The sequence below is a fragment of the Gobius niger genome, assembly GCF_951799975.1.
Source record: "Gobius niger genome assembly, chromosome: 8".
NCBI lineage: Eukaryota > Metazoa > Chordata > Actinopteri > Gobiiformes > Gobiidae > Gobius > Gobius niger.
This window is the reverse complement of record NC_136859.1, coordinates 3,299,372-3,326,151: the sequence shown is the minus strand read 5'-3', so window position 1 is coordinate 3,326,151 and position 26,780 is coordinate 3,299,372. Positions and strand designations below refer to the sequence as shown.

At 39.3% G+C, this 26,780-nt stretch overlaps 1 protein-coding gene across 1 annotated transcript; it reads left to right on the top strand.

Moving 5' to 3' along the window:
- Positions 1-2,590: 2,590 nt before the first annotated feature.
- cnpy1 (canopy FGF signaling regulator 1) lies at positions 2,591-26,558 on the top strand. Its single transcript, XM_079561064.1, has 7 exons — positions 2,591-2,823; positions 5,606-5,728; positions 8,765-8,880; positions 23,979-24,188; positions 24,922-25,018; positions 26,274-26,424; positions 26,479-26,558. The coding sequence occupies exons 2-6, from the start codon at positions 5,635-5,637 to the stop codon at positions 26,312-26,314; spliced, it is 558 nt and encodes a 185-aa protein (XP_079417190.1). The 5' UTR covers positions 2,591-2,823; positions 5,606-5,634; the 3' UTR covers positions 26,315-26,424; positions 26,479-26,558.
- Positions 26,559-26,780: the final 222 nt, after the last annotated feature.

Genomic DNA, 26,780 nt, shown 5'->3' with positions numbered 1-26,780 from the left:
CATAGATAGATAGATACATAGATACATAGATATATAGATAGATACATAGATAGATAGATAGATAGATACATACATAGATACATAGATATATAGATAGATACATAGATAGATAGATACATAGATTGATAGATAGATAGATAGATAGATAGATACATAGATAGATAGATACATACATAGATAGATACATAGATATATAGATAGATAGATAAGATACATAGATAGATAGATAGATAGATACATAGATACATAGATAGATACATAGATAGATAGATACATAGATACATAGATATATAGATAGATACATAGATAGATAGATAGATACATAGATAGATAGATAGATAGATAGATAGATAGATACATAGATAGATAGATACATAGATAGATAGATAGATAGATACATAGATAGATAGAATTAATGAAATGTGAATCAATTGACCACAATTGTATTAAAAAAACAAAGTTGCGTGTATCACAACAATCAAGATTCCATCTAAAGCTTGACCGTCCAGGCGAGTGGATCTTTCCTTCTGTGGATTCCCCCGGGGTGTGTCTTTTCTCCCACCGGGTTTTGGAGTTTTTCCTCACCGTGTAGGAGAGTCTAAGGACGGCGGACACTCGGAGTGTTGTTTTAATGTTTTGTGCAGTTGTGCAGTTTGTGATATTGTACAAAACCATTGATTGATTGATTCTTAGCACGGCAGAAAATAAGCTCCTCCTGAGGTCTTTACATATCCAGGAAACAATTTCCTCATCTCTCCAATTAGACAATAGCGTTTTCTAACCAACAAAAACTGTAAACTGGTGATAAAGATGTGCAAAGACAAGCTTTTTAATACACTATTGAACTGTGGAATGTGTGATTCCTTAAAGGGCTTTGACGTAGAAAATAATTATTAAAAAAACATTATATCATTTACAGTAAAGAAATAAAATAATGTTAATCACACAAATGCCATATGGATAGTTTAATTGCCACTAGAGAGAGTTCTTCATGCTGGTTTGACGTTTCTTGGGTTTCATTTGGGTTTGATGGAGCCTAAAAGTTGGAAATAAATTGGAAAACCATAACAAAACATTGGTGTAACTTTTGAATGAGCAACATCTGGCTTCCAAACTGATAGCAGGCGGTGTGTGGCGCTAACTCAACCCCATGACCAGGGTTTTCCCCGTAGAATCACAGATCACCTACAGCGCAGAGCCAAGCGGTACAGGCTGATTGGCCCGCGCGCTCCGGGACGCGCCGTGGTTGGTCCACGAGGCTCGGTCAAGTTGTTTTAGTTTGGACACGTCTGCGCAGGAAGTGGTGAAGACTCCAGGAAATAAGATGAGCGTGGAGGAACTTCAGGAACACGTCACATTAAGGTGTTTGTTGGGGCGGCTACACCAGAACTGCAGCACTAAATAAGATAAGATAACACTGATGCTTCGGTCCTGAAAGTGAATATGACACACACACAAACTTCACAAATACAGTTATTAGTAGTTATGTGTATGCCTATAGTTACATGAGATTATTCAAGGTTTACGAAGCATTTAACCACATTTTCATTGGTTTGACATTTAAGTGATGTTTTGTGTGATTGTTGGACACAGGAAGTGACATAGATAAAGGTGGAGTTTCCTGCTGCCGTATAATATCCTCATTATTTTAGCCTGTAACAGAAAAGTCGATCATGTATTAAACTATTTCATTTATAGCGACAACTTTAAACTTCAAATGCACTTTACATAAGGTGCCATAATCATAGCAAGTAATATTCTTGTCAGTTAATGCAAAATGAATGAGCCAGCAAGGATAATGAGACTGAAGGCCGTGACTAAAATGTCCAGATAGTTTTGTTGACTCATAAAAAGTAGGAAGGAAGGATTTAAACTCCTGGACTTTCAGTGTCACAGTGATAAACATAAAAAAAATTAACGTATATTCCATCCTGCCATAAAACATTGAATAATATAATATAATATAATATAATATAATATAATATAATATAATATAATATAATATAATATAATATAATGTAATATAATATAATATAATATAATATAATATAAAAGTGGACATTCCGCCTTTGCTAATCCCGTCAGACCTTGGAAGCTGAGCAGGACTTGGATGGGAGACTGAACACCATGAAGCCTAGTGAATGTAGTGAATGAGTGGTGGTCGGAGGGGCCGATGGCGCAAACTGGTTGCCTCGTCCGTCAGTCTACCCCAGGGCAGCTGTGGCTACAATAGTAGCTTACCACCACCGAGTATGGAGTGAACGAATAGTGCAATGTAAAGCGTCTTTGAATGTCCAGAAAAGCGCTATTTAAAACCAATGCATTATAAATGTCAAGTTGAGTTGATGTATTTTAGTTTTCTTTAAATTTTTTTTTTTTTTTTAACTAAAACTAAGAATTGTTTGATTAAATCTTCCTAAAACACAACAACTAAACTATAATATGTTGTCAAAATGAAGGGCACAATTCATTTCCCCAGTTCGATTTCTACAATTTCCTGAATCTAACTTGGATTTTGGGACATTTATGAAACATCAAGTCTTTTTTTAAAATCTTATTGTGAAAGGGCTCCACCGGAAGTGCCGCCGCGCACACCTGTCGGAGTTTGCTCGGCGGTTCCTGGACGTAACCTGAGTTGAGGAAAGTCCTCTCCTGCCGTGACAGAAGTGTTAAATGACAGCTCATCACTCCGTGCCACAGAACCCGCACTTTATCGACCCGTTCCAGCGGCGGAGGAGGTTAGCTTGACCCGCTTTAGCCGCGTGGGTTAGCCTGGTTTAGCTACAGCTGCTTCACACCTGCTGCTGCCGCGGAGTCTGACAGGTAAGGAGAGAAACGCGAGACTGTGGAGGAAACAGACCTGCTGCTGCTGCCAATGACCCGGGATAAACAGAGGGACATGTTAGAGGAGGAACAGCAACAGGAATTGTAAAGATTCTGGAGTTAAATTAGTTAAAATAGTTGTTGTTACTGAAGCAGGTGAGTGACACTATTTTCTGAACTAAGGAATATGAGGCCCAGTCATTGATAAACAGGTGTGCGTTATTTCTGGTGACAATGTGACTCTTCTTAACCGCTTAACTCCCGCCTGAACCGAGAGGATCTTTTTCCTCACGTCATCACATTTTTTTCCATTTTTTGGGGGGGGTATTCAACTCATTTTGTAGCTTTTTTGTCATTTTTTGTCACATTTTTGTCATTTTTTCGTCAATTTTTTTGTAATTTTTTGTCAAATTTTTATCACTTTTTTGTAATTTTTTTGTCACATTTTTCTAATTTTTTGTCATATTTTTCTAATTTTTTTAATCACATTTTTGTCACATTTTTGTCATTTTTTTCTCATTTTTTTCTCATTTTTTTGTCACATTTTTCTCATTTTTCTCTCATATTTTTGTATTTTTTTGTCACATTTTTCTCATTTTTTTATCATATTTTTGTATTTTTTTGTCACATTTTTCTCATTTTTTTAATAATTTTTTTGTAATTTTTTTGTCACATTTTTCTCATTTTTTTAATCATATTTTTGTATTTTTTTAGTCACATTTTTTTGTCACATTTTGTCACATTTTTCTCATTTTTTTTCTCATATTTTTTTCATTTTTTTGTCACATTTTTGTCATTTTTTTGTCAATTTTTTTGTCAATTTCTTGTGACATTTTTGCAACTTTTTTCATCAATTTTTCGTCACTTTTTTGTCACATTTTTCTCACTTTTTGGTCACATCTTCATCATTGTTTTCGTCTCAGTTTTGTTGCTATTTTCACAGCTTTTTTCCAGAAGCTTTTGGACTGGGGTAAAGCCAAACTGGAGAAAATGTGCTCGGTTCAGGTGGGAGTTAAGGGGTTAATCGATGATCAAAGTTACCTATGCTGATTGTTATTGTCATGTAATGTAGTGTTACTACACAGTACCTACATGTGTTTGAATCCAAAGTTTTATAATGCAGTATTTGTGTGAGACAAAAATCCTAGTGCAAACCAAGCAAAGTGACTGAACTTAGTCAAAATGATGGCCTTAAATGCAGCATTTCCCATTATTTTTTGTACCATAATTCAAAAACAAGCTGCGCACTAAATTGATTAGAAATTATACAGTTTGTGTCAAAACCTAAACATTTAAAGTGATAGTTGTACTCCAAAATGTATGTTAGACCGGTTGTTTAAACATTGGTTGTGTTTGTGTTTCTAACATCAATTCATTGACCCAGATCCTTGTCCTGGGATCTTCACTGCTGTGCTTTTTTAACCCCTTAACTCCCACCTGAGCCGAGCACATTTTCTCCAGTTTGGCTTTACCCCAGTCCGAAAGCTTCTGGAAAAAAGGTGTGAAAATAGCAACAAAACTGAGACGAAAACATTGATGGAAATGTGACAAAAAAAGTGAGAAAACATTGACAAAAAAGTGACGAAAAATTGATGAAAAAGTGGAAAAAATGTCACAAAAAAATGACACAAATTTGATAAAAAATGGCCGAAAAATTGACAAAAAATGTAACAAAAAAATGACAAAAATTTGATTAAAAATGACGAAAAAATGACAAAAAAGTAACAAAAATTGGCCAAAAAAATGACAAAAATGTGATAACAATTTGCAAAAAAATGACCAAAAATTGACCAAAAATGACGAAAAAAATGACGAAAAAAATGACGAAAAAAATGACAAAAAAATGACAAAAATGTGACAAAAATATGACAAAAATGAGTTGACTACCCAACAAAAAAACGATGGAAAAAAAATCTGATGATGTGAGGAAAAAGATCCTCTTGGTTCAGACAGGAGTTAAGAGGTTAACTTGGCACCAGTGGAACCCATAGACTGCAAATCAACAATGGACAAATTACATCCTCCTTCTTGCTGAAGCCAAAAGGAAAAGAGGGCAGGCTCCAGAAGTCCTTTGCGCTAATCGATTACTCGTTCTAACTCTTTTACCTCTTTACGTCATGATTGAGCACAGGTTTTTCATTCTGGCCTCGAAGTGTTCGTCCTAACCAGGGCAACATTATCACCTTATTCTTTATACTGGAACTGGCTCCAAAAACCAGGCCAAACTGCTGGCATGAAAGAGCTTCAGTTAGCCTGCGCTTTGGGGGAGACCGTCCTCGCTTAGTCCAGACTTTATTTACAGTTTATGGTCAGGATTTCCACAGGGCATTTTAAATGTCGTTAAATTATTAAATTGGTTCAAAGTGGCATTAAATCTAAACTTCTCGAATAATAATGATTGCATATATTTGTCAAAAATACAAATATTCTGGTCTAAAATGCATTCTAGCTGGAAATATACACATGATTTTGCTCAAAAGTTTCCCGTTGTGTCCAGTTTCCTTATAGATAACAAAGTTTAGACTCATTCCTTTGTTTGATGGAATGTTTACAAATCTTTAGAAATGGAACATGCAGATTTTTTTGTTCATTGCACTGAAACTATTTATATAAAATGGCATTAAAAAGCATTAAATTGGACTTGCGGCAGGAAGGCTTAAGGGAAAGGAAAAATGAATGGGTCGTTTCTTCTGTATGTGGAAAAGGTTTTGAACTTTTGAGCTCCACAAAGTGTTGTCGTCTTAAAGTTTACACGTATGTAATGTTTGTTGCGCCTCCACAGGTTTCATTTCCCGCCTCTGAGACTCGAAGATGGCGTCGTGGGTCGTTCGTCTCTGCGTTTTGCTCCTGTCTGTCGTCATCAGCTGCTGCAAAGCCAAAAGAGACGCCGTGCTCTACTGCTCTGGTGAGACTCGCGGCAACAGGCCACATTTACCCGCTTAAGCTTTTCTTCAGGTCAGCTTCACCCAAATCTAAAAGGTTACAGCCTTTAGGCCAGTGTAACGCCGCATTTGAAAGCTAAGACCTGCAAAACTCATTGAAACGGGTATATTTCCTCGTGTGGCTGCCGCGTTGTTTTTTTTAAAATGTTTTCATTTTCATCACATTTTTGTCACTTTTTCATCACATTTTTGTCACTTTTTCATCACATTTTTGTCACTTTTTCATCACTTTTTTGTTATTTTTTCATCACTTTTTCGTTATTTTTTTATTATATTTTTGCCACATTTTTGTCACTTTTTTGTCACTTTTTTGTCGCTTTTTTATCACATTTTTGTTTTTTATTTCATCACATTTTTGTTATTTTTTCATCACATTTTTGTTATTTTTCATTATATTTTTGTCACTTTTTCATCACATTTTTGTCACTTTTTCATCACATTTTTTTTTTTTTTTCATAATTTTTTTGGCACTTTTTGTCACATTTTTGTTTTTTATTTCATCACATTTTTGTCACTTTTTCATCATATTTTTGTCACTTTTGCATCACATTTTTGTCACTTTTTTGTCACATTTTTGTTTTTTATTTCATCACATTTTTTTAAATTTTTCATCACATTTTTGTCGCTTTTTCATCACATTTTTGTCACTTTTTTATCATATTTTTGTCACTTTTGCATCACATTTTTGTCACTTTTTTATCACATTTTTGTCACTTTTTTCATCACATTTTTAATTTTTTCATCACATTTTTATTTTTTCATCACATTTTTGTCACTTTTTCATCACATTTTTGTCACTTTTTCATCACTTTTTTGTTATTTTTGTATTATATTTTTGGCACTTTTTGTCACATTTTGGTGAATTTTTTGGCACTTTTTCATTCCTTTTTGCCACGTTTTTCGCAGTCTCTTGCTGTATTTTTGTCCTCTTTCGTCTCATTTATGTTGCTAATTTGACACTTTTTTCAAGAAGCCTTCAGATTTGGGTAAAGCCAAACTGGCTTATCGTGGCTTCAGTGTTCAGGCCTCTCTCCGTCACCGCTGCAGTTCAGTTTGACAGAATAGTTTTCATTGTGACACAAATTTGCCCAGTTTTCCTGTTGTGTAACTTGGTGTTGAGTGTCAGGTTTTGTCAAAGTGAACACTCCCAAACTGAGACAATGAGGAAACGACTCCAGTGTTTAAAAAAAGTCCTGGTTCATGTTTCAGCCTTTTATCGCAGCAGATGTTTGTGCGATAAGCAAAGTATTGTTCAGAAACCCTCAAAATATTCAGGTACATTTAACTAAAAATAATGGAAATCAGCATTAACCTCTGAACCCCTTTTACCGAGCACTTTATCTCCAGTTCCACTTCAAACAAATCTTAAAGCTTCATGGAAATAAAGTGTCAAACTAACAACGTGACGTAAATGAGGATGAAAACGCACCAAAAAAAGCATCAAGAGTGACAAAACGCAGCAAAACAGGCAACAACAAGTGAGGAAAAAGCAGCAAAAACACAGCAAAACAGCACTAAAAAAACCAACAAAAAAGATTAGATTAGTTTTGTAGGGCTTAGCTTTCAAATGAGGCGTTACACTGGCTGTAAGCTCCATTTGAGAAGCTTTTAGATTTTTGGGTAAAGCTGAGCTGGAGAAAATAAGTTAAGAGGTTAATATATTACTTGGTTGGACTCAAAGCTAAACAGTGCAGCATTTCAATAATTAGAATAAAATACATCCATTTTCTTTATTACTGCCCAAACAAACCTGACAGGACATGTTAATGAACATACATGGGTCTCATGCATGTAAACAAGCCACACCGGATTGACACCGGAGTGACATCACAGCGTTCTAAAGGCCAATACTATTGTTTGGAGGAAAAATTATTTTGTTTTTGGGGACATTTTTGGTCTTGTACAGAGAGATCATGGACCCAGTGAATGATATTAATGATCTTTTTTTGTAATTCATGCATTTTCTTTGGAGCTATGACTTGTGAAAGTGTAATACTGTTAACCTCTGAACTCCCACCTGAACGGATCCCATTTTCTCCAGTTTGGCTTTACCCTAATCAAAAAGATTCTTGGGGAAAAAAGCACCAAAACAGCCACAAATAATGAGAAGAAAACAAGGATGTAAACGTAACAAAAAGGTGACAAAAACTAAAAAAAAAAAACCTGACAAAAATTCAACAAATATGTGACAAAAAAATCAGCAAAAATGTGACAAAAAATCAACTAAAAAATTACAAAAATTCAACAAAAATCTGACAAAACTCAACAAAAAAATACAAAAAATCACTACAAATGTGACATAAATTCAACAAAAATGTGACAAAAATTCAACAAAAATGTGACAAAAAATTAAACAAAAATGTGACAAAAATTCAAAAAAAAATATGACAAAACTCAACAAAATAAATACAAAAATTCACTAAAAATGTGACAAAAATTCACTAAAAATGTGACAAAAATTCAACAAAAATGTGACAAAAATTCAACAAAAATGTGACAAAAATTCAACAAAAATGTGACAAAAAATCAACAAAAATGTGACAAAAAATCAACTAAAAATTACAAAAAATCAACAAAAATGTGACATAAACTCATCAAAAAAATTACAAAAGCTCTAAACTAAAAAAAAAAACATAAAAAAGGTGACACAACACAGCAACAACGCGAGTAAAAAAAATCTGTTTTGTGGGTGTTAGCTTTCAAATGAGGTGTTACACAGACCGATATAATGGCCAAAGAGGACAGAATGCATTTGGTTCAGGCGGGTGGGTCCAGGTGGGAATCATCTAAATCCATTCTTTGATTACCCACTGCAGAAATAGACTTTCCTTTGTCGAGATGGTCATTAGAAGCTATGCCTGATGTACAGTTTCATGTGTTTAATCAATATTCCATTGGCCAGTCTGTTCTTTGGGCCTGTCCCACCACCAGCCAGTCATACAGATAAAGGTGAAGTGAACCCTCCTGACTGTGACCCTCACACGTGTTTCTGCTGACAGCGTGCAGCGCGATCGTGGAGGAGATGAGCTTCTCCATCAGCCAGGTCGACCCGAAGAAGACCGTCAACGTGGGCGGCTTCAGACTCAGCCCCGACGGATCAATGCAGGACAAGAAGGTACTTTCTCTATTTTCGTTGAGCCTGAACCTTTTTTAGGTGGTGTTTTGGGATAAACCACTCCAGACTGTTATGGAAGTGACCAACGGGTGGCGCTGTGGGGCGATGTTTGACTACTTTTAACCTCTTAACTCCCGCCTGAACCCAGAGGATCTTTTTCCTCACGTCATCAGATTTGTTTTCCATCATTTTTTTGTTGTGTGTTCAACTCATTTTTGTAGCTTTATTTGTCATGTTTTTGTCAATTTTTTATCACATTTTTGTCACTTTTTTTGTAATTTTTTGTCAAATTTTTATCAATTTTTTGTAATTTCTTTGTCACATTTTTGTAAAAAAATGTGTCAACTTTTAATCAAATTTTTGTCATTTTTTTGTTATATTTTTGTAATTTTTTTGTCAAATTTTTATCACATTTTTGTCATTTTTTGTTACATTTTGGTCATTTTTTTGTCACATTTTGGTCATTTTTTTGTAATTTTTTGTCAATTTTTTATCACATTTTTGTAATTTTTTCGTCAACTTTTATTCAAATTTGTGTCATTTTTTTGTCACATTTTTGTAATTTTTTTGTCAAATTTTTATCACATTTTTGTTATTTTTTGTTACATTTTGGTCATTTTTTTGTCACATTTTTGTAATTTTTTTGTCCATTTTTTTAATCTAATTTTTGTCATTTTTTTCCTATATTTTGGTCATTTTTTGGTCACATTTTTATCACATTTTTGTCATTTTTTGTTACATTTTGGTCATTTTTTTGGTCACATTTTGGTCATTTTTTTGTCACATTTTTGTAATTTGTTTGTCAAATTTTTATCACATTTTTGTCATTTTTTGTTACATTTTGGTCATTTTTTTGTAATTTTTTGTCAAATTTTTTATCACATTTTTGTAATTTTTTGTCACATTTTTATCACATTTTTGTTATTTTTTTGTTACATTTTTGTGACATTTTTGCCTCTTTTTCATCATTTTTCCGTCACTTTTTTGTCAATGTTTTCTCACTTTTTTTGTCACATTTCCATCATTGTTTTCGTCTCAGTTTTGTTGCTATTTTCACAGCTTTTTTCCAGAAGCTTTTGGACTGGGGTAAAGCCAAACTGGAGAAAATGTGCTCGGTTCAGGTGGGAGTTAAGGGGTCAACATAGAAATACAAAGCACTTCCCTCCGTACTTCATAGTAAATTAGCTGAAAAAGTTTGAGCGAAGATCAGAATGAAGGCGAGGAGCATAAAGTTTCTTAGGTTCCAGTCAGATTGAACACGAAGAAAGCAACAGCTCACAGTGAATGACCGTCACATGATTGAATCACTTCACGTTAATCCAGTTAAGAAAATGAATATCTGCAGCACATTCACAGGCAATAAGATACAGCTGTCAAATACATCATGTCTCGTGCAAATTAATCAAATAGCAGATGTTCCTGAGCTGGACAGGTATCTCCATCTAGTGGCAGCAGAACAGGCTAGTTTTGCTCGGTTGGAGCTGGGTCGGAGAAGTCTGTAAATCCACCATGGATTCACTTTCGAACATACCGTAAATTCTCTAATACTGGCCTGTATTCCATTAGCGGCCGGGTCTCTAACAGTGGCCGGGTTTGCGGCTGGCGGAGGCAAATTAAAGCCGGTCTCTAAAACAGAGATTAGAAACTATAGCGGTAGAAATATTCCCCATGTTAGGAATTTGTCTCATACTTGTGTAAATGAAAACTCACGTGCAGGAAGTAACAAACGGGAACCCGGGCCGAGGGAACGCTGCGGAGGAGCTGATCCGAGCGTAACTTTGACACAGATTTAGCCACTTTTCAAACCTCCTGTGACTATTTGTGGAAACAGGATAAGCGACAAATGTTGTGTGACCCTCCAGGGTTTTAATAAAGTCTCCATCGCGTCTTCAAAGCACGTCCAGCTGCTCCGTGTGCAGGTCAGTCCCACGCCTCAAAATAACTCCTCCCATCAGCGCGAGCGTCTCGTCTTCTCTCGGGTCAGTCTCTTGATCGATCACAAACACAAACGCTCCGTCTAAACTCGCCTTTTACACAAGATAACAACAAATAATCCGGTCCGCGGTAAAAACGAAACAGAAACCTGCAGTGACATTGATGCCAAAGCTCCGCTAACAGCAACGAAACACTTCCTGTTGTCCCGACAAAATAAAAGGCGTCAATGTTCCAGCCGCTCGGAGAGGGTTTGAAATGTTAATTAATAAATGAACCTAATATTTTAGGTTCAAACGGACACAAATCTCATTTTTCTTCATTTTCCTTGTCGTCCGTTTTGCTCAAATAGAAATAAAGGCCTGTCTCTAATTGTGGCCTGGTTCCAATAAAGGCCTGGTCCTAGAGGCCCTTGAGTAAATAAAGGCCCCGGCCGATATTACAGCATTTACGGTAGTTATTAACAGAAGGAGTGAGTGGAGGCTATCTGTTAGTTTTTACAGTCTATGGGTGATTTTAGTTATATTTAGTGACTTTGAGGCTTTCTTCGCAAGAAATTGTTGTACGAAGTCTCTGAGCTGTTTCATTCTGTTTGAACACTGACCTCTTGTGGACAGACTTTATTATTGCGACTTCTCATAAACACGACTGAAGCTCCAACACGATCATGTGGAAGAGAAGTTTCAAACAGACGTGTGGTGGTTTTATTATTTGCAGCCTGATATTGATGTTTGATCAAATCAATCATAGGCCGATGAATTAGTCATTTTCTTTTTAACGTGGGTCTGTGGGCGGAGCTCTGGTGGGCGGGGCCTCAGTCACCTGAGGCTAAGGCTGTCACGATAATAACTACATCGACTTATCGTTCAATAAAAAACTTCGCGATCCACACACACCTCCCCCAGCTGTTCTGGGGGGACCGCAAGGCGACACCAGGCCAGCTCGGAGACATAGTCCCACCACCGTGTCCTGGGTCTTCCACGAGGCCTTGTCCCACTAGGACATGCCTGGAACACCTCCCGCGGGAGGCGACCAGGAGGCATCCGGAACTAATTTTTCCAGAACGTAATTTTTTTTTTTTTAATTTTTTTGTCACATTTTTGTCATTTTTTTGTAATTTTTTTGGGTCATTTTTTGTCATTTTTAATTTTATTGTTACATTTTTGTCATATTTTCATACATTTTTTGTCACTTTTTCATCATTGTTTTCGTCTCAGTTTAGTCGCTATTTTCGCACCTTTTTTCCAGAAGCTTTTGGGTATAGCCAAACTGGAGAAAATGTGCTTGGTTCAGGTGGGAGTTAAGGGGTTAAGATAATAAATAAGACTTGCATATTAGTGTTGTGTATATATATTTTTATGATGTCGTGGTGTAGTATCTAGCACGGCTGAAATGCTCTACCTTCAGGCCTTTTTGTTTGCAGCTGCAGTCGGTTTAGTAGTAGCTGCTGCTGTGCCTTTTATTGTATATATGCTAATTAGTATTGATGCCCGTTTGCCAGTATCAATATTAGGGTTGTAACGCTTCAGCTCTCACGGTTCGGTTCGGTTCATGGTGGAAGTTAAAATAGCCTAAATGTTCATCTTTAGGCAGTGTTTAGAGTCTCAGTGGACGATGCTTTCTGATTTACCAAAGCTGCTTTATAACAAAATGTGTCTCCTGGACCCACAAAACAAGATAGAAAAGAAACTAGAAAAGGCTGTTCCTGGACATTGAGGCCGGATTATGACCAGGATCTTACGCGTTTGCCTGGTCTTTGGATTTCGCAGAGTTCATGTGTTTTTGGAGGATATAACTGTGCAGGTCTGGAGTGTCAGTTTAGCGGTTAGTGATGATGACACACATGCATGTTTGACTTTACCTGTATATCCACTCCTAAAGCTGACTTACTTTGAGGCCTCGTTCTTGGTTCAGTCCTGTTTTCTCCCCGGTTTAGCTCTCCCTTCGCCCCCTCTGCTCGTCTCCTTCACCTGTTGCTTTGTTGCCATGTTGGATTTCTTGGAGGAAGCCCCAAACCTTGATCCCATGCCCCGGGTCGCTCCGTCTTTCTTCCCCCCTGACCTCGGCTGAATCGCGGGGCTCGGGATGTCAGCGCTAAGTCCCCATCTCCGCGCGGGATTTCAAGGTTTTAAGACGCTGCTCTTTGCCCTCTGCGCCGTAGGACTTCCTGGGAGGATCTTCTAAAAAGACACAAAACAGTTTTCAAACCTGCACCGCCGCCTTCACCCCCCCCCCCCTCAACAAAGCAGCAGGGTTTTTTTCTTCTTTAAGGGACATTGAACTTTAGAGGGAGCTGGAGCTGATCTCGTGGAGACCGGAGGGAAGTCATGCATTGAGAATGAGCGCCGCACAAAGCCGCGGTGACAGCGCTGACAGATACCGTCACGTGGAAGCCGACATATTTCTGCGCTCGCCGTCCTTTTGTGGCTCCAAACAAACATCAGCTCATCGCTCGTTTGGGAGGAGTTTGGTTTGGGGCTGCAGAGGGAATGTGGAAATGTGACTTTTCTGACCAGGTTGGTTTTTCCTGTTTCACATTCACAAACTAGATTTTAGCGCATTTGTAGAGCTTTAAAGGAGCTGTACCTGATTTTACTTCTAGAAATGGAATGAAAATTATTTGATCCTCCTTTTAGTATAATAATAATACATCAGACTTGTATAGCGCTTTTTTGGACACTCAAAGACGCTTTACATGGGGATAGTATACTGTAAACTCAGATGTTTGTGGGGAAAACAGTGTGCATCAAATCATAAAACATTTGTATCAATTTCATGAACTTTCAGGCTATTTTTCAAGCATTTTTGTGAACGGGACCCTGAAAAGTGACCCTGCAAGTTCATGAAATGTGTCGATAAACTTGTCCCTGTAAAGAATTTAGATGCTTTCAATATATTAGAGAAGATATACATGAGTTTGGACCACAACTAGCATTTTAATTTAGTGACTTCCCCTTTAATTGCAATGAAAAAACAGGTATAGGGCCTTTAATCAACAGGGTTAGTCGTCATTAGACTTCATACGAGACAATATCTAAAGTGAAGGCCTTAAACTTCATTGAAAAGCCAAATAAAGTCCTTTAATGTCATTGAAAAGCATCAAATTTGCAATAAATCGAAGGTTCTTTAGCATTCATGCCATAAATTAATTGAAAATATTACATTTATTGTCCAAAACACATTCAACTGCTTGTTTTGCTGCACATTATTTGCACATTTTATCCAAGATTGTCAATTATTTATCAAGATTGTGAAAGTTAGTTTCAAATATCCGAGTTTAAATCCCTTCCTCTGCTTGATCTAATGTTTGTAAGGAAGGATAAGGATAAACTTTATTGTCCCATAGGGAAATTTGTCTGGGATTTGCTCATGCTGTGGTTCATACAATGACAACAGTCAGCTCATTATCTTTAGGTTTTGGAATCAAAAATATTATATTCACATTGATTTGCTGCCTCTTGTATAAACCCTGAGATGGAACATTATATTGAATTAATTGTGGATATTTAACTAGCTTTTTTTGTATAAAATTTATTTAGCTATTATTAAGATCCTTGGAAAAGAAAATTTAGATTTGAAAAATCTGAGAGACGTTTTTTTATCTTAACCTTTTACTTCCTATATTTAAAAAAAATCCACATTTGTGTAAATCACATAAAAACATACTCGACATTCAAAGGATGGAAATGAAATATTAAATCCAACATTAAATGAATAAAAAAAAAATGAAAATACATGAAAATGAATGCAAATCCTTGTATTTATTTTGATAAAAATACATCGTTGTAATAATATAAAACAGTCACATTCCCTGATTTGTGTCACATTGACCTGAATTCAAACACATTATTTCTTGAATAAAGGACATTTAAATGGACAACATGCCATTTTTATAATTTATTTTTAATTTTGACTAATAAAAAAGCCCTGTATGTTGAAAGTAAATGTATTTACACTATATACTGTTATTAAAATAAAACTGGAGAGAAAGGGCACGCTTGAATTCACCAATATATACATTTTTTATATCTTTTTCTGTAATTATTATTATTATTTTTTAATTATTTTAATACAATGGATGAATAAAGCCCTGGATTTGGCATTTCTGCTCTGATAAAAAAAATTTTTTTTAAACAATGTTTTTCCGTATTATTAGTAGGTAATTGGATATTTATTTATGTATTATTATTTTATCATTTTTTAATTAATTTATTTGAATTATTCAATTATATTTTAATACATATATTATTATTTTATTATCTTTTAGTTGTTTTATTATGAATTTATGATGATTTTATACATATATATTTTTATTAATATAATTACTCTCACCATTATTTTCATTATTAGTTTGAATATGACTATTATTGTTATTATTTTCATGGCCTGTCATGAGCTCATATAATCTGGACAATAGTTTATTTTATATTTTTACTATTATTATCATTACTCTTCCCATTATTTTCATTATTGCTCGTATTATTATTATCATGGCCTGTCATGAGCTCGTATCATCGGGACAATAGCCCTGAAAGGCCCCTGTCTCTGCGGTGCTAAAGGCTGTTTGTCCAATGGGGAGTCACTGAAGCCTATCGCAGACCCCCCCCCCCCCTGCACCCCCCGCCCCCCCCCCCCCCTCTCCATTCTCCACCCCCCACATGACTGACAGCTCCCATTCACGCCGCTGCCACTGCCAACCAAGCCCTTTAATTTGGGCCTTTCTGCAGCGTGGCATGATAATGACTGGGCGACGCTGCCTTTGTCGGGGGGAGCGCGAGCATCCGCCGCCGCCACAAACGCACACGCAAATTAAAATTCAGCACATTATTAGTTATTAATTAGATTTGATGAAGTGGGAGGGATTAGAATGTGACCCCTTTGCTTCGCCGGGACAATATTTTGGAGCTCGAGAGCAGCACTAGGCGTTACAAGTTAATTTAGTATCGGGGAAGGATTAGGGCTGAAGGATCGTGGAAAATATCGAAATGTCATTTTGTTCGAGGGTTGCAAATGTCGCCTAATGATGCACGTCAAACCCCTTCAACCATTTGCGCCTGTCAGTGCTCAGTTCGCCTTCTCTCCGCAGCTTAGCGACTGTAGCATTAGCTCCAATGTTGTAGAGCTGTGTCTCTTCATGAGTTGGTTTTGCGCCCCCTGCTGGTGGTTCATATACACAACTTTCGTGTCAAATCAGCAGCAATTCGTGCTCACGCCTCACAGCAGGAGGGTCTCGGGTTCGATTCCTGGACCAGTCGAGGCTTCATGTCTTTGTTTGCTCTCGCTGTACCTGCACTGGTTTCCTCTACCACTAAAACATGTACAACGGGGTCCCCCAAGGACTCCAAATGTCCTCAACTTCCTATCAATGTAACGGTACAAGTCTTTTATGCACCAGCTCCACTTTAGTAGCTCCTACAGACTCCAAACTTTCTAGTTTTGGACTTTACATCTGTTTTTTTGTGAAGGATTTTTCAATGTATAATTGAGGCGGAGGGCGGGAAAGAATTCCATGGCGGTCACTATGGTATAGGCCAGGGGTAGGCAAGTTTTCTTGGTGAAGGCGCCGATTTTCTTTATTGTAAATAGATCGAGGGCCGAAGCCGCTGATTATCAGCCCAAAGTAAAGCACAACACTGGAAAAATGACCATCTTAAATGAGATAAATTACTTAAAATTGCTCAAAAGAAAGTTCTTCTATGTTGAATTTGAGTCGGTTTGAACTAATCCAAGACACAAATGCTAAAGCGCCAATGGAACAAGAAGAAAACACACTTCAAATCAGACAATTGTTTTTCACTTGAAATGACACAAAATTATTTCAATTAAGAGAATAACGACTACTAGAGGTCTTATCTCATCCAAGACCAGACCAAATCTACTCAATCCTTAGAGTTAATCTCTTATTTCAAGTAGATTTATGTCATTTCTTCCTTAAAACGATTACTCTTTTTCCAGTGCACTTCCTTCAAATGCCAGTGTTGTACATAATATATGACCTAATTTTTTTATTTTCTAATAATTCTAATAATTTCAAAAGTACTCGCTGATTTGTGTGATAATGTTTCTCAAAGTCATCTTGAGGGCCAGAGGTTCCGGGCTGAAAGGCCTGATTTGGCCCTCGGGCCTGACGTTGCCTACCCCTGGTATAGGCAGTCTTGGGGAGTAATGAGTTACAAAAATAGATTACTTTTTCAGTAACTACGGAATACAACATATTACTGAAACAAAATAACGGAATATATTAGTCATTGCTCCCTCCTGGAGCCGCCACCTTAACGTGGTGGAGGGTTTGAGCTCCTGAATGATCCTGGGGCTCTGTAGTCGGGGCTTCGTGCCCCTGTAGGGTCTCCCAGGGCAAACAGGTCCTCGGTGACGGGTCAGACAAAGAGCGGTTCAGAAGAACCATATGAGAGACCAACAGGCCCGGTTAGAGCCATGAGGCCGTCCTTCTGTGGACCCACCACCTGCAGGAGGAGCCATAGGGGCTGGTGCAGCTCCAGCATCTGCCCCCACGACCCGGAAACGGGCAAGTGGAAGAAAATGGATGGATTATAGTCATCACATGTCAAGTGCATTTGTGTGTATGAAGGAAAAAAGGCCAAACTCTCCACAAATAACGGACACTGGTGAATAAGATCTGTAACTGCGCGAAGCTAATGTCGTCAAAACAAAACAGAGAACGGGGAAGAGAAGGAAAAGGAAATCGCTGTCTGCAGGTTTGCTCGGTGGAATTATTACTATTTTCAGTTTATATTTTGCCAAAAGTCACTCAAAAGTAACTCAAAGTAGTGTAACTCAACTACATTTTTGAAACTTAAATGTGTAATACAAACATATTCCATTATACTAGCTGGTACTACTAATACAGAATATATTACAGGTTTACAGTAACTTGGTCTGAAACAACTTATCGATTAATCGTTTTCTGGTTTACACAGACTCAAATAAAATTGACATGAAGATTTAGTATTTCTGATGAAAAACTACTTTGTTTTTAAACTTTGGTTGTGTAGATGTGTTTTGTACTTTATGAATTTCTGTGAAGGTCTGTACCTCAGGACAATTACTCAATCAGAAAGCAGAATTTACTCCACTGTTATTGTTGCCAGGTTCAATAGTATTAAACCAGTTTGGAATTAAACATTCTCAATTCCAGCTCTGTCCCCGATAAAGTCCCAGTCAGAGCCAGTGCAGCCTCCAGTCTTTAAAGCTTTGAACTCTGGAGGTTCTTAGCTTTCAAATGAGGAATGGCCTCTTCACAGAAACGTGTGCTTGTGTTCATGTGCAGCTTTGAGCAACTCGTCCTCAAATCTTCTAACACAAACTTTTTCATGCGCCTTTTACAGTCTTCAAACATGTCAGTATTTGTGAATGAATGAGCGCGGGAACGACCAGGGAGCGCCGCCATGTTGGGAGGAAAATCTCCATCTCAATGCGGCAAAACGTTCTAAAATAAGCAGAGTTTGGTCTGTTCTTTATTCTGACATTAATACTAAGGTTTGAGGGGGAAAAGAACTTAACAAATTGAGTAACACTTTTTTTTTGTGTGTTTTTTTTTTCTTGTAGCTCTGCGATGAACGGAAGTGAAATAAATGATGATCAAAAACTTGTGAAAAGTCACATCTGGACATTTTATATTATTGTGTTTCTTTTGTTTTTTTTAGTCCGAGGGTCGTGGTGTTGTGTAGGGAACAGCTGTAAACCCGACACTTCTCTCTCAGAGCAGAGCGGCTTCACATGAAAAATCGAAACAGTTGAGATTTTAACGTCTGAGTTTTTAAATGGTTAAAATCGGTCCAAGGACGACTGAGAAACATCCTGTTAAAGTCTTCGAGAACCAGGCTGTTTAAATGCACACGCCATAAAAAGAGATCGAGAACACGCGTGTTTCAAAACATGTCAACAATGATGTCGCTGAAAATTTACTTGAAACGGAGATATTTAGGCATTTGCCTCTTCACATGACGTTAGTGTCCGTCCAGAGAGGAGGAGAGAGGAGAGAGGAGGAGAGAGAGAGGAGAGAAGAGGAGGAGGAGAAAGGAGAAAGGAGAGAGGAGGAGAGAGAGAGGAGAGAAGAGGAGGAGGAGAAAGGAGAAAGGAGAGAGGAGGAGAGAAGAGGAGAAGGAGAGAGAGAGGAGGAGGAGAGAAGAGGAGAGAAGAGGAGAGAGAGGAGAGAGAGAGAGGAGAGAAAAGGAGGAGGAGAAAGGAGGAGGAGGAGAGAGAGGAGAGAGAGAGAGGAGAGAAAAGGAGGAGGAGAAAGGAGGAGGAGGAGAGAGAGGAGAGAGAGAGAGGAGAGAAAAGGAGGAGGAGAAAGGAGAGGAGAGAGGAGAGAGAGGAGGAGGAGAAAGGAGGAGAGAGAGAGAGGAGAGAAAAGGAGGAGAAGAAAGGAGGAGAGAGGAGGAGAGAAGAGGAGAGAGAGAGGAGGAGGAGGAGGAGAGAAGAGGAGAGAGAGAGAGGAGGAGAAAGGAGGAGAAGAGAGGAGTTAATCAGAAAGGAGAGTGTTTCATAAACCACCCGTTATATCTGTTTCTAGAAAAAAATCGGTGATTTTGATGAAGACTAGCCTCGGTTTAGCTCAGATTTCTCAGGAACCGAGACACGTAGAATTAAACTGTTTTCGCCTACGGAGAGCTTAGAGTCTCATCTTTCAAATGAGCCACAACATGTGTCCATAACTATAACATAGAATATACTGTGATGCTACAAATATGGATAGTTTGCATTCAGCAGCTAAAAACGGCCTCAATGTGTAGAAATCTAAACACTGACCTGCGTCTCGTCTTTAACAGTCTTCTACTCAATGTGAAAACACTTTGGGATATTACACAATACACAAACATGTACTTTTCGGTCCAAATCCCAAAGTTGCCCCGCTCCTCGGGTGTGTTTGCGTAATTACCAAACGCTTTAATGGCGGCTCCTCGGCGTCGGAGGCAGATGGCGGACAGCTCTGCGTCTGTGTGAAGGAGCTTGGCCCGGAAGGAACACTGTCGCCCTCAAAGGAGACAATGGACGCTCGGGGAATAAATCTACATTGTTAACAAAATCCCCGAGCGCTGTACCCCCACGGCCCCCCTCCGGAGCCCCCCTGTGCCCCCCCCCCCCCCCCCCCCCCCCGCGCCTGCCCAGGATCAGGCCTTTGACCAGGCAGCACTTCCTCTTTGATCGCTGGAGAGTGGAGCTCAGAGCCCCAACACTGCACTTGGCTTCAGTCGGAGAGACCCGGGTCACGACGAGAACTCGAGGTTTTGCAGAGAAAGTACTGAAGTATTTAGAGTAAGAAGTAAAGTAAGAGTAAGAATAACTGCGGCTCAAAAACATGAAAATTGCACCGGAGTCCCCTCTGTACGGCAACACGGCGGGGACAAACCTTCTGCCATGTTGTGATTCAGTGACAGTGATGGTACATCGATGCACAGCGCCACCTGCTGTTCATAGACTGTGCGTTATTAGGCTTTTAACCTCTTTACCTCGCCTTTAACCAAATATAAAAGCTTCGTGGACAAAAAAAACGTCAAAATAGTGAAAAAAATGAAATGTAAACAAGGATGAAAACTCAACAAAAAAACAATAATAACGGTGACAAAAAAGTGATGAAAAAGCTACAAAAAAGCGTAAAAAATCGACGAAAAGGTGGCGACAATGCCAGGAACAATCTTAACTTGGTTTTGTTGGGCTTAGCTTTCAAATGAGGTGTTATACTGGTGTGAAGATTTTAGATTTGGGTAAAGTGGGGGTTAATAGTTAAACAAATGGACAACTTTACTTTTTACTCTGGACTTATTTATAGAAATGTAGTGTAGTAGAAAGCATTATATTTACTGATATAATGTCAATAAAAGGCCGATATTTCTGGAACCAAACGTAGAGACTCGGGCCGGGACAAAACACTGGATTGGATCGCAATACAAAGTAGGGCTGTCACGGTATGAAAATTTTACCCCACGGTTAGTGTGACCAAAATTATTACGGTTTTCAGTTTTGTCGACGTATTTTTTTAAATCTGTGTTAATATGTTCAGAAAGCATTGATAGTCCTGCACAAACTGAAAGAGTTTAAAAAAAGTTAAACTGCTTATTATGTAAAAAAAATAAAAATACAGACAAAGCCTTATCAGGGCAACTTTTCACATCAAAGTAAAGGAACTATAGCGATGTGTTGTTGATCGTTTCGAGGTATTACATGGACTATTTATAGCGCCAGAAACAAAGAAGAAGAATATTTTGGAACAAGATAAACCGTCTATATCAGGAAAATTGTTCTCAGTTTGTTTCCTTCCAGTGAGGTTTCACTTTGCAGATTTGGGAAAATGCCATCAGACAGTGATCATTGTTAAATTCATAAAACTGCGGCGAAAGTGAATCTATTGCAATCTGCCACCGGGAGCACTGTGTCATTGTGCGGAGGTATCCGGACACGGCTTATGCTGGCGGTGGCGCTGCAGCCGCACTATGGGGCGACTCGTTACATTCTCCCTCAACCCAAAGTCCCACATCAGCATTTCAGCTAAAGCGCTAACGTTAGCTTACTGCTATAGAGGGAGACGGTCACACAGGAGAGTCAGAGGTTCGAAGTGTTGCTGCTTTAGAGACACTTTTTCCTGCACGTTCCACAAACAGGAAAACTGTCTCTATCAACTGTCCTTCAGCTTCTTAAAATACACAAACATGTCCAGACTTCAGGCTCGGTCTCTGAGGCTGATCCTGCGCTGTCGTGTCGGACATGATTCCAGCTTCGAGAAAGTTTAGTTTTGGTTGTAGCTCCAGAGGCGCCTGCAGCAACTTCAGCAGATGAGACGGCGCCTCATGAGGCTCACTTTAATCCACCGCGGTAAAATATTATTTCAAAAACAAGACTGTAATTATTATTGTCAACATTTTCACCGGGGTTTTTCCGCTACACCGGTCACCGTGACATCCCTAATACAAAGTATCGATACTTTATCAAGAATCACAATACGTTTTTTTTATCACCCCTCCTTTGTTTTCCAGTAACAGTTAAACATCACTGTGTTACGTTTTGTGTTAATGCACTTTTCAACATATTTATATATTCTGTATGTTCATTAATATGTAACGTCCCTGGTTAAGAAAGTAAATAAAAACACTTCAATAAATGTCAAATAGAGTTTGGTTTATAAACTTTGGACACGTGACTTTTTACATATTGTGAGGCAAACATATTACTGATCATAATTACAAATATGTGTTAGAAAAGAAATAATAAAATAACATAAAGGCGAAATAATGAGCGACAAAAATGTGCTGAAGAAAGCAACGGAAAAAACGACGAAAAACCAACAAGAACACAACAAAAAGTGACAAAAAACAACGAAAAAGAAAAAAGCAATGGGGAAAAACACCACAAAAAAGTGACAAAAGAGCAACAAAAATGCAGCTTTAGATTTGGGTAAAGCCTAACAGGAGACACTGCACTCGGTTAAGGCGGTGGGTGAGAGGATAACTTCCTCCATCACACTCAAAATTAGACACAAAGAAAATGTTAATTTACATGAACAAAGGCTGCTGTAGATGTTTTTCCTTCATGGACAGATTTCTTGAATTAGTTTCTCAGATCGATCGTGGATTAAATGATCTGAATGTCTTTTTTCCTTTGGTCAAAGTGAATTCCTCTCGTCCTGAGTCCACAGAGCCGTCCTCCCCGCTGCCAGTGTAGTTTAACGTTCACGTCCCTCTCCCCTGACCCCTCCCGGCTCCGCGGCCCCTTTGTCCCGGCTCCGTCTTGGGTCACTCCACAGGTCGCCGGTGTCATTGTCGCTGCGAGGAGCTCCTTCTGCGCCGCGTCTCAGGAAACCCCTCCAAACTCACCTCAGTGACAGGCCGCTCTTCCGCTCTCATTCAGCCTCTCACCCCTGTGTCGCTGCCCCTCCGCGACCCCCCCGTGACCCCCCCGGACCCCGGGCTTTCCGGGGCGGGGGGCCGGCAGGGGGGGGCGCGGAGGGGCAGTACCTGTCTAGACTAACGCGGCATCAGTGTTTTGTTTTGAGGAGTCAAAAGTTATAGGTTATAGGAGTTTGGTAACGGAAATAAGAGGTCGCCGGTTTGACCCGTCGCCCCGGGACCTGCTCCTGTTTGGGCCGCGGACGGGTTCTCAAGCCCTGGTGCGCGGGACATTTGGTGGTCCCTGGTGCAGTTCAGGCCTGTTCTTACTTTGACATCACATCTATGTTTGCAATGCAATCGCAATATCTGTATCGCAGCAAACCACAATAAATCACAAAGTCACGAAATCTGACTGAGATCGACACATTTTTGCAAACGCGGCCTAAAGAGCTAGGGATGCACCGATACCAACACCAGTATCGGGTATCGGGCTGATACCACATGCTCTTACTCATACTCCACTTGATGTGTGTCCGGCGCTCCTACAGGAGCAGCTCCACTGAGGAGAGAAAATAACAAACTGGAGAATTCTTTATTGTAAATGCAATATTCCACATAGAGCTGACTTTATTACAGACGACACTCCCTAAATCAGAGTCTGTGCTGGTTTAACCAGAGCTGAATGTTGTTTGTGCTGCAGCGTCTGCAGTGTTTACAACATACAGGCTAACGTTGGTGACTCGCGGCTAGCAGTTCTGGTGATTCTTACTCCGTTTTCCCCCAATATAAACATGCTGTATCTCTCTCATTTGGATTTTCTGAGGACTTTTTAGTCACCGGGCAAGTTTTTCAGATGAATAAGCCCCTGGGCATAAACGGAGTAAGAATCACCAGAAATGTTACCTGTGAGTTAGCGGCTAGTTAGCAACATTAGCCTGTATGTTGTAAACACTGCAGACTCCACGCTGCAGCTCTGGTTAAATCCAGCACAGACGTTTGTTGTTATTTTCTCTCCTCAGTGGAGCTGCGTCTCGTCGGAGAGCCGGCCACACCTCAAGTGGTATCGGGACCTCATGAATGAGTACAAGTATGTAGTATCGGCCCGATACGGGTATTGGTATCGGTGCATCCCTAGAAATCACAAAAGCTGCAATTGCTACGTCTTTCATGATAAAAGCTGCTGATGCTGAAGTTTGGACTTTTACAAACTGGTTCAGAAACTGAAAACTTAAAAAGTTACATCAACATCAACATCCCAGTCCCTCCTGGAGTTCTCCCATTGTGCATGTTTTATGTGTCTGAGTTTCCCCTCTCTGTGTTTAGATCCCCCTGGCTCGCTCGGAGATGCACCTGTCGGATCTTCTGGACGGCCTGTGCGACAGAATGGGCGACTACGCTCTGCACAACGACCCGGACTCTGGGGAGAAACGTTACCGACGCTTCGCCCCCCGAGAAGGTCAGACCATGACCGACCTGCCCGACTTCAAACACTTCAAGTTCGAGGGACCGGAGGCCAACGCGCTCAAGTTCGCTGTGAGTGACTCGAGTTTTTACAATGTGGAATCGTCCTGTGTTTGGCTTTAAAACATCACGTCCCGTTCTGAAAAAGGGACGCCATTGATTCTGTGTTTTGTCTGAGACTTTCTGTCTAAATAAGTGCATATTCTTTACACTGCACAGTTTAAATTTGGGCATCAGATACTTTTATTTGATGGAAGTCGCTCTAAGGCTCATTTTGGCACAATTCCTTTAATGATTCCGAAAACACAGGTGGATAATCTGCCATTGTGTGAATCTGACTTTATTGGGAAAGTGGGACATTTTCTGAATAGGTGGGACGGGGGGGTCCAAACTGCAGTACTATGAAAACAGAAACACAGATTGATTTTGTGAGTTTGAAAGTTAAAGAGGGGGTATTATGCTTTTTTCAGTCACACAGCACCAGTCTATATCACACTACAATGATGACCAAACCTTCTGTTGGTCTGTAAATGCAGTAAATTAGAATAACTGCCTTGTATAAAACTGCTCTCTCAAAATGGCTGTAGTGAATGTCTTGAAATAGGCCTCTGTCTCTTTAAGAACCTCTGACTCTTTCCGACACGCCCCCTCCACACGCTGCCATCAGAGTTTTTACAGATTACTCAAAAATACGTGAATGTGCCAAGGCAACACTTCAGGCATGTTTTTAATGAGGGAATGACATAATAACATGATGTAAAGCTTGAAATAGTCGATTTTGCGTAATCCACATATTTCCTGACAGTGTGAGACGGTCCGTGAGGAGCTGGAGGACGACATCATCTCCCTGTTTCAAAAAGACTCGCAGGACGTCCAGCAGGAGCTCTGCAGAAACATCTCAGGTACCACACGTTACTGGAATCAAAACAGCAGAGAGCTGCGGGCGACCACAGGGAAAGTACATTCACAGATCTCAGTTTGGCCGGCACGGTGGCACAGTGGTTAGGACTAGTGCTTCACATCTAGAAGGTTCCGTGTTCGATTCCCACCTGGCTTCTCTGTGTGGGGTTTGTTCTCCCCATGTCTGCATAGCTTTCCTCCGGTTTCCCCTACCACTAAAAACATGTACAATAGGCCAGGATGAATGCGAGTGTGTTTGAGAGCGTGCCCAAGGCTGCAATCCTGTGTTTGCATGCATGAAACCCATGTGTGTTCAGTAACATGAACTGTCCCAACCAAAATAACCTGTGTTTTCAATGACCGAATCTAGATAATGGACAGAGCCAGGTTCAAATGTGTGGTTTTATTTTGTTGATTTTGCCCATATTGGTTACATTCAGATTTGCTGTGATTTTGGATATTGTTTAGTTTTTGGTGAAAATACATTAAAAGTAAATGTCTTTTGTGGTTCAAAGCTCAATAAATCAAGTAAAGAATTAAATATTGAGAATTCCCTCTGAAAAAACCTTCCAAAGGTAGTTAAAGGAGTACTAAGTAACTCTTGCCCCTAGAGGCCATAAGCACAACTGCAGGTGTCGTAGCAAGTCAGTGTAGTATTTACTCTGTCTTGGAGAGTAAATACTACACTGACAGGAAAGACAAAGGGACAGAGGGATATTGTACAGCTGTAAATACTGTTTAAGTGGCGCTTGCCCGCAGTTAGCTTTACCCGCTAGCATGTTAGCTTCTTCTTCGTGATTCCTTTAGTGTGTATTGGGGACTCCGGTCCGGTGGCAGTCAAGTTGCAAACATGGTTTTCTGGCCAGAGACACCAGGGGGAGATGAAAAACCCTCCACTCATCCCATAAACACTTGTGTTGCCCCCACAGGGACCAAGGAGAGGATTTATTAAGGTAAACAAGTTACTTAGTGCTGCTTTAAGTCCGAGCTGTAGGAGCGACAAAGGAAATGACCATATTTGGATTATAGAATCATCTGGGTCAAAGCCTCTCCTGCTACACGTGGATACCAAACTTGTCAGTATTAGTGAATGAAGAAGTGTGGGGAAGGACAGGGAGCGACACAGACATGATGGAGTCACTTCAGACAAAACGTCATGAAATAAACATTACAATATATATTTTTTACATTAAAGCAAAGACTCTGAGGAGAAACTCTATGTCTTAGTTCATCTTCTGTCTCTTTTGTCCCTTGCAGGATACTGTAGAGACGGCGGCAGCGTGAACGAGGAGCTCTGACACTCCTGAAGCACTGAGGCCGTGAGAACAACTTTTAGAAACCGTTTCAATAAAATGACAAAAACACCTTTCAACTGTTTTCCTTTTGTTTTGACGAGAAAATTGAGGAAGTTTTTTAGTATATTGTTATGAAGCTCTTGGTTCAGGGACTTGATTATTTCCAGCTCAAATAAATGACACAAATTCAGAAGAAAGTCTTTGTGTTGTTCTGTTTTCTGGATCTACATGACACATATCTGAGTCTCGAAAACCAAGTATCGATGAAGTACCGAAAATTCTGAGTAAAACCTGCAACATTTCACCTCGTCTTCTGGGGTTAAAAGTTCAGTAAATCAGGCTTTGAAAAAGGGCTGCGACAAAATATTGTTTTGCAAAACCATTCATGTACTTTTTGAAGAAGTTGAGTAGTTTTATCATACAGTACTTTTTACTTCTACTTGAGTAAATAATAATGAAGCATCTGTTT

What these genes read in the sequence shown, in the direction of transcription:
- cnpy1 (XM_079561064.1), top strand. Translation starts at nt 5,635, where the DNA reads ATGGCGTCGTGGGTCGTTCGTCTCTGCGTTTTGCTCCTGTCTGTCGTC. An exon ending in CGCCGTGCTCTACTGCTCTG is followed by an intron (nt 5,729 to 8,764) that starts GTGAGACTCGCG and finishes TTCTGCTGACAG; the next exon opens with CGTGCAGCGCGATCGTGGAG. An exon ending in CCAACGCGCTCAAGTTCGCT is followed by an intron (nt 24,189 to 24,921) that starts GTGAGTGACTCG and finishes ATTTCCTGACAG; the next exon opens with TGTGAGACGGTCCGTGAGGA.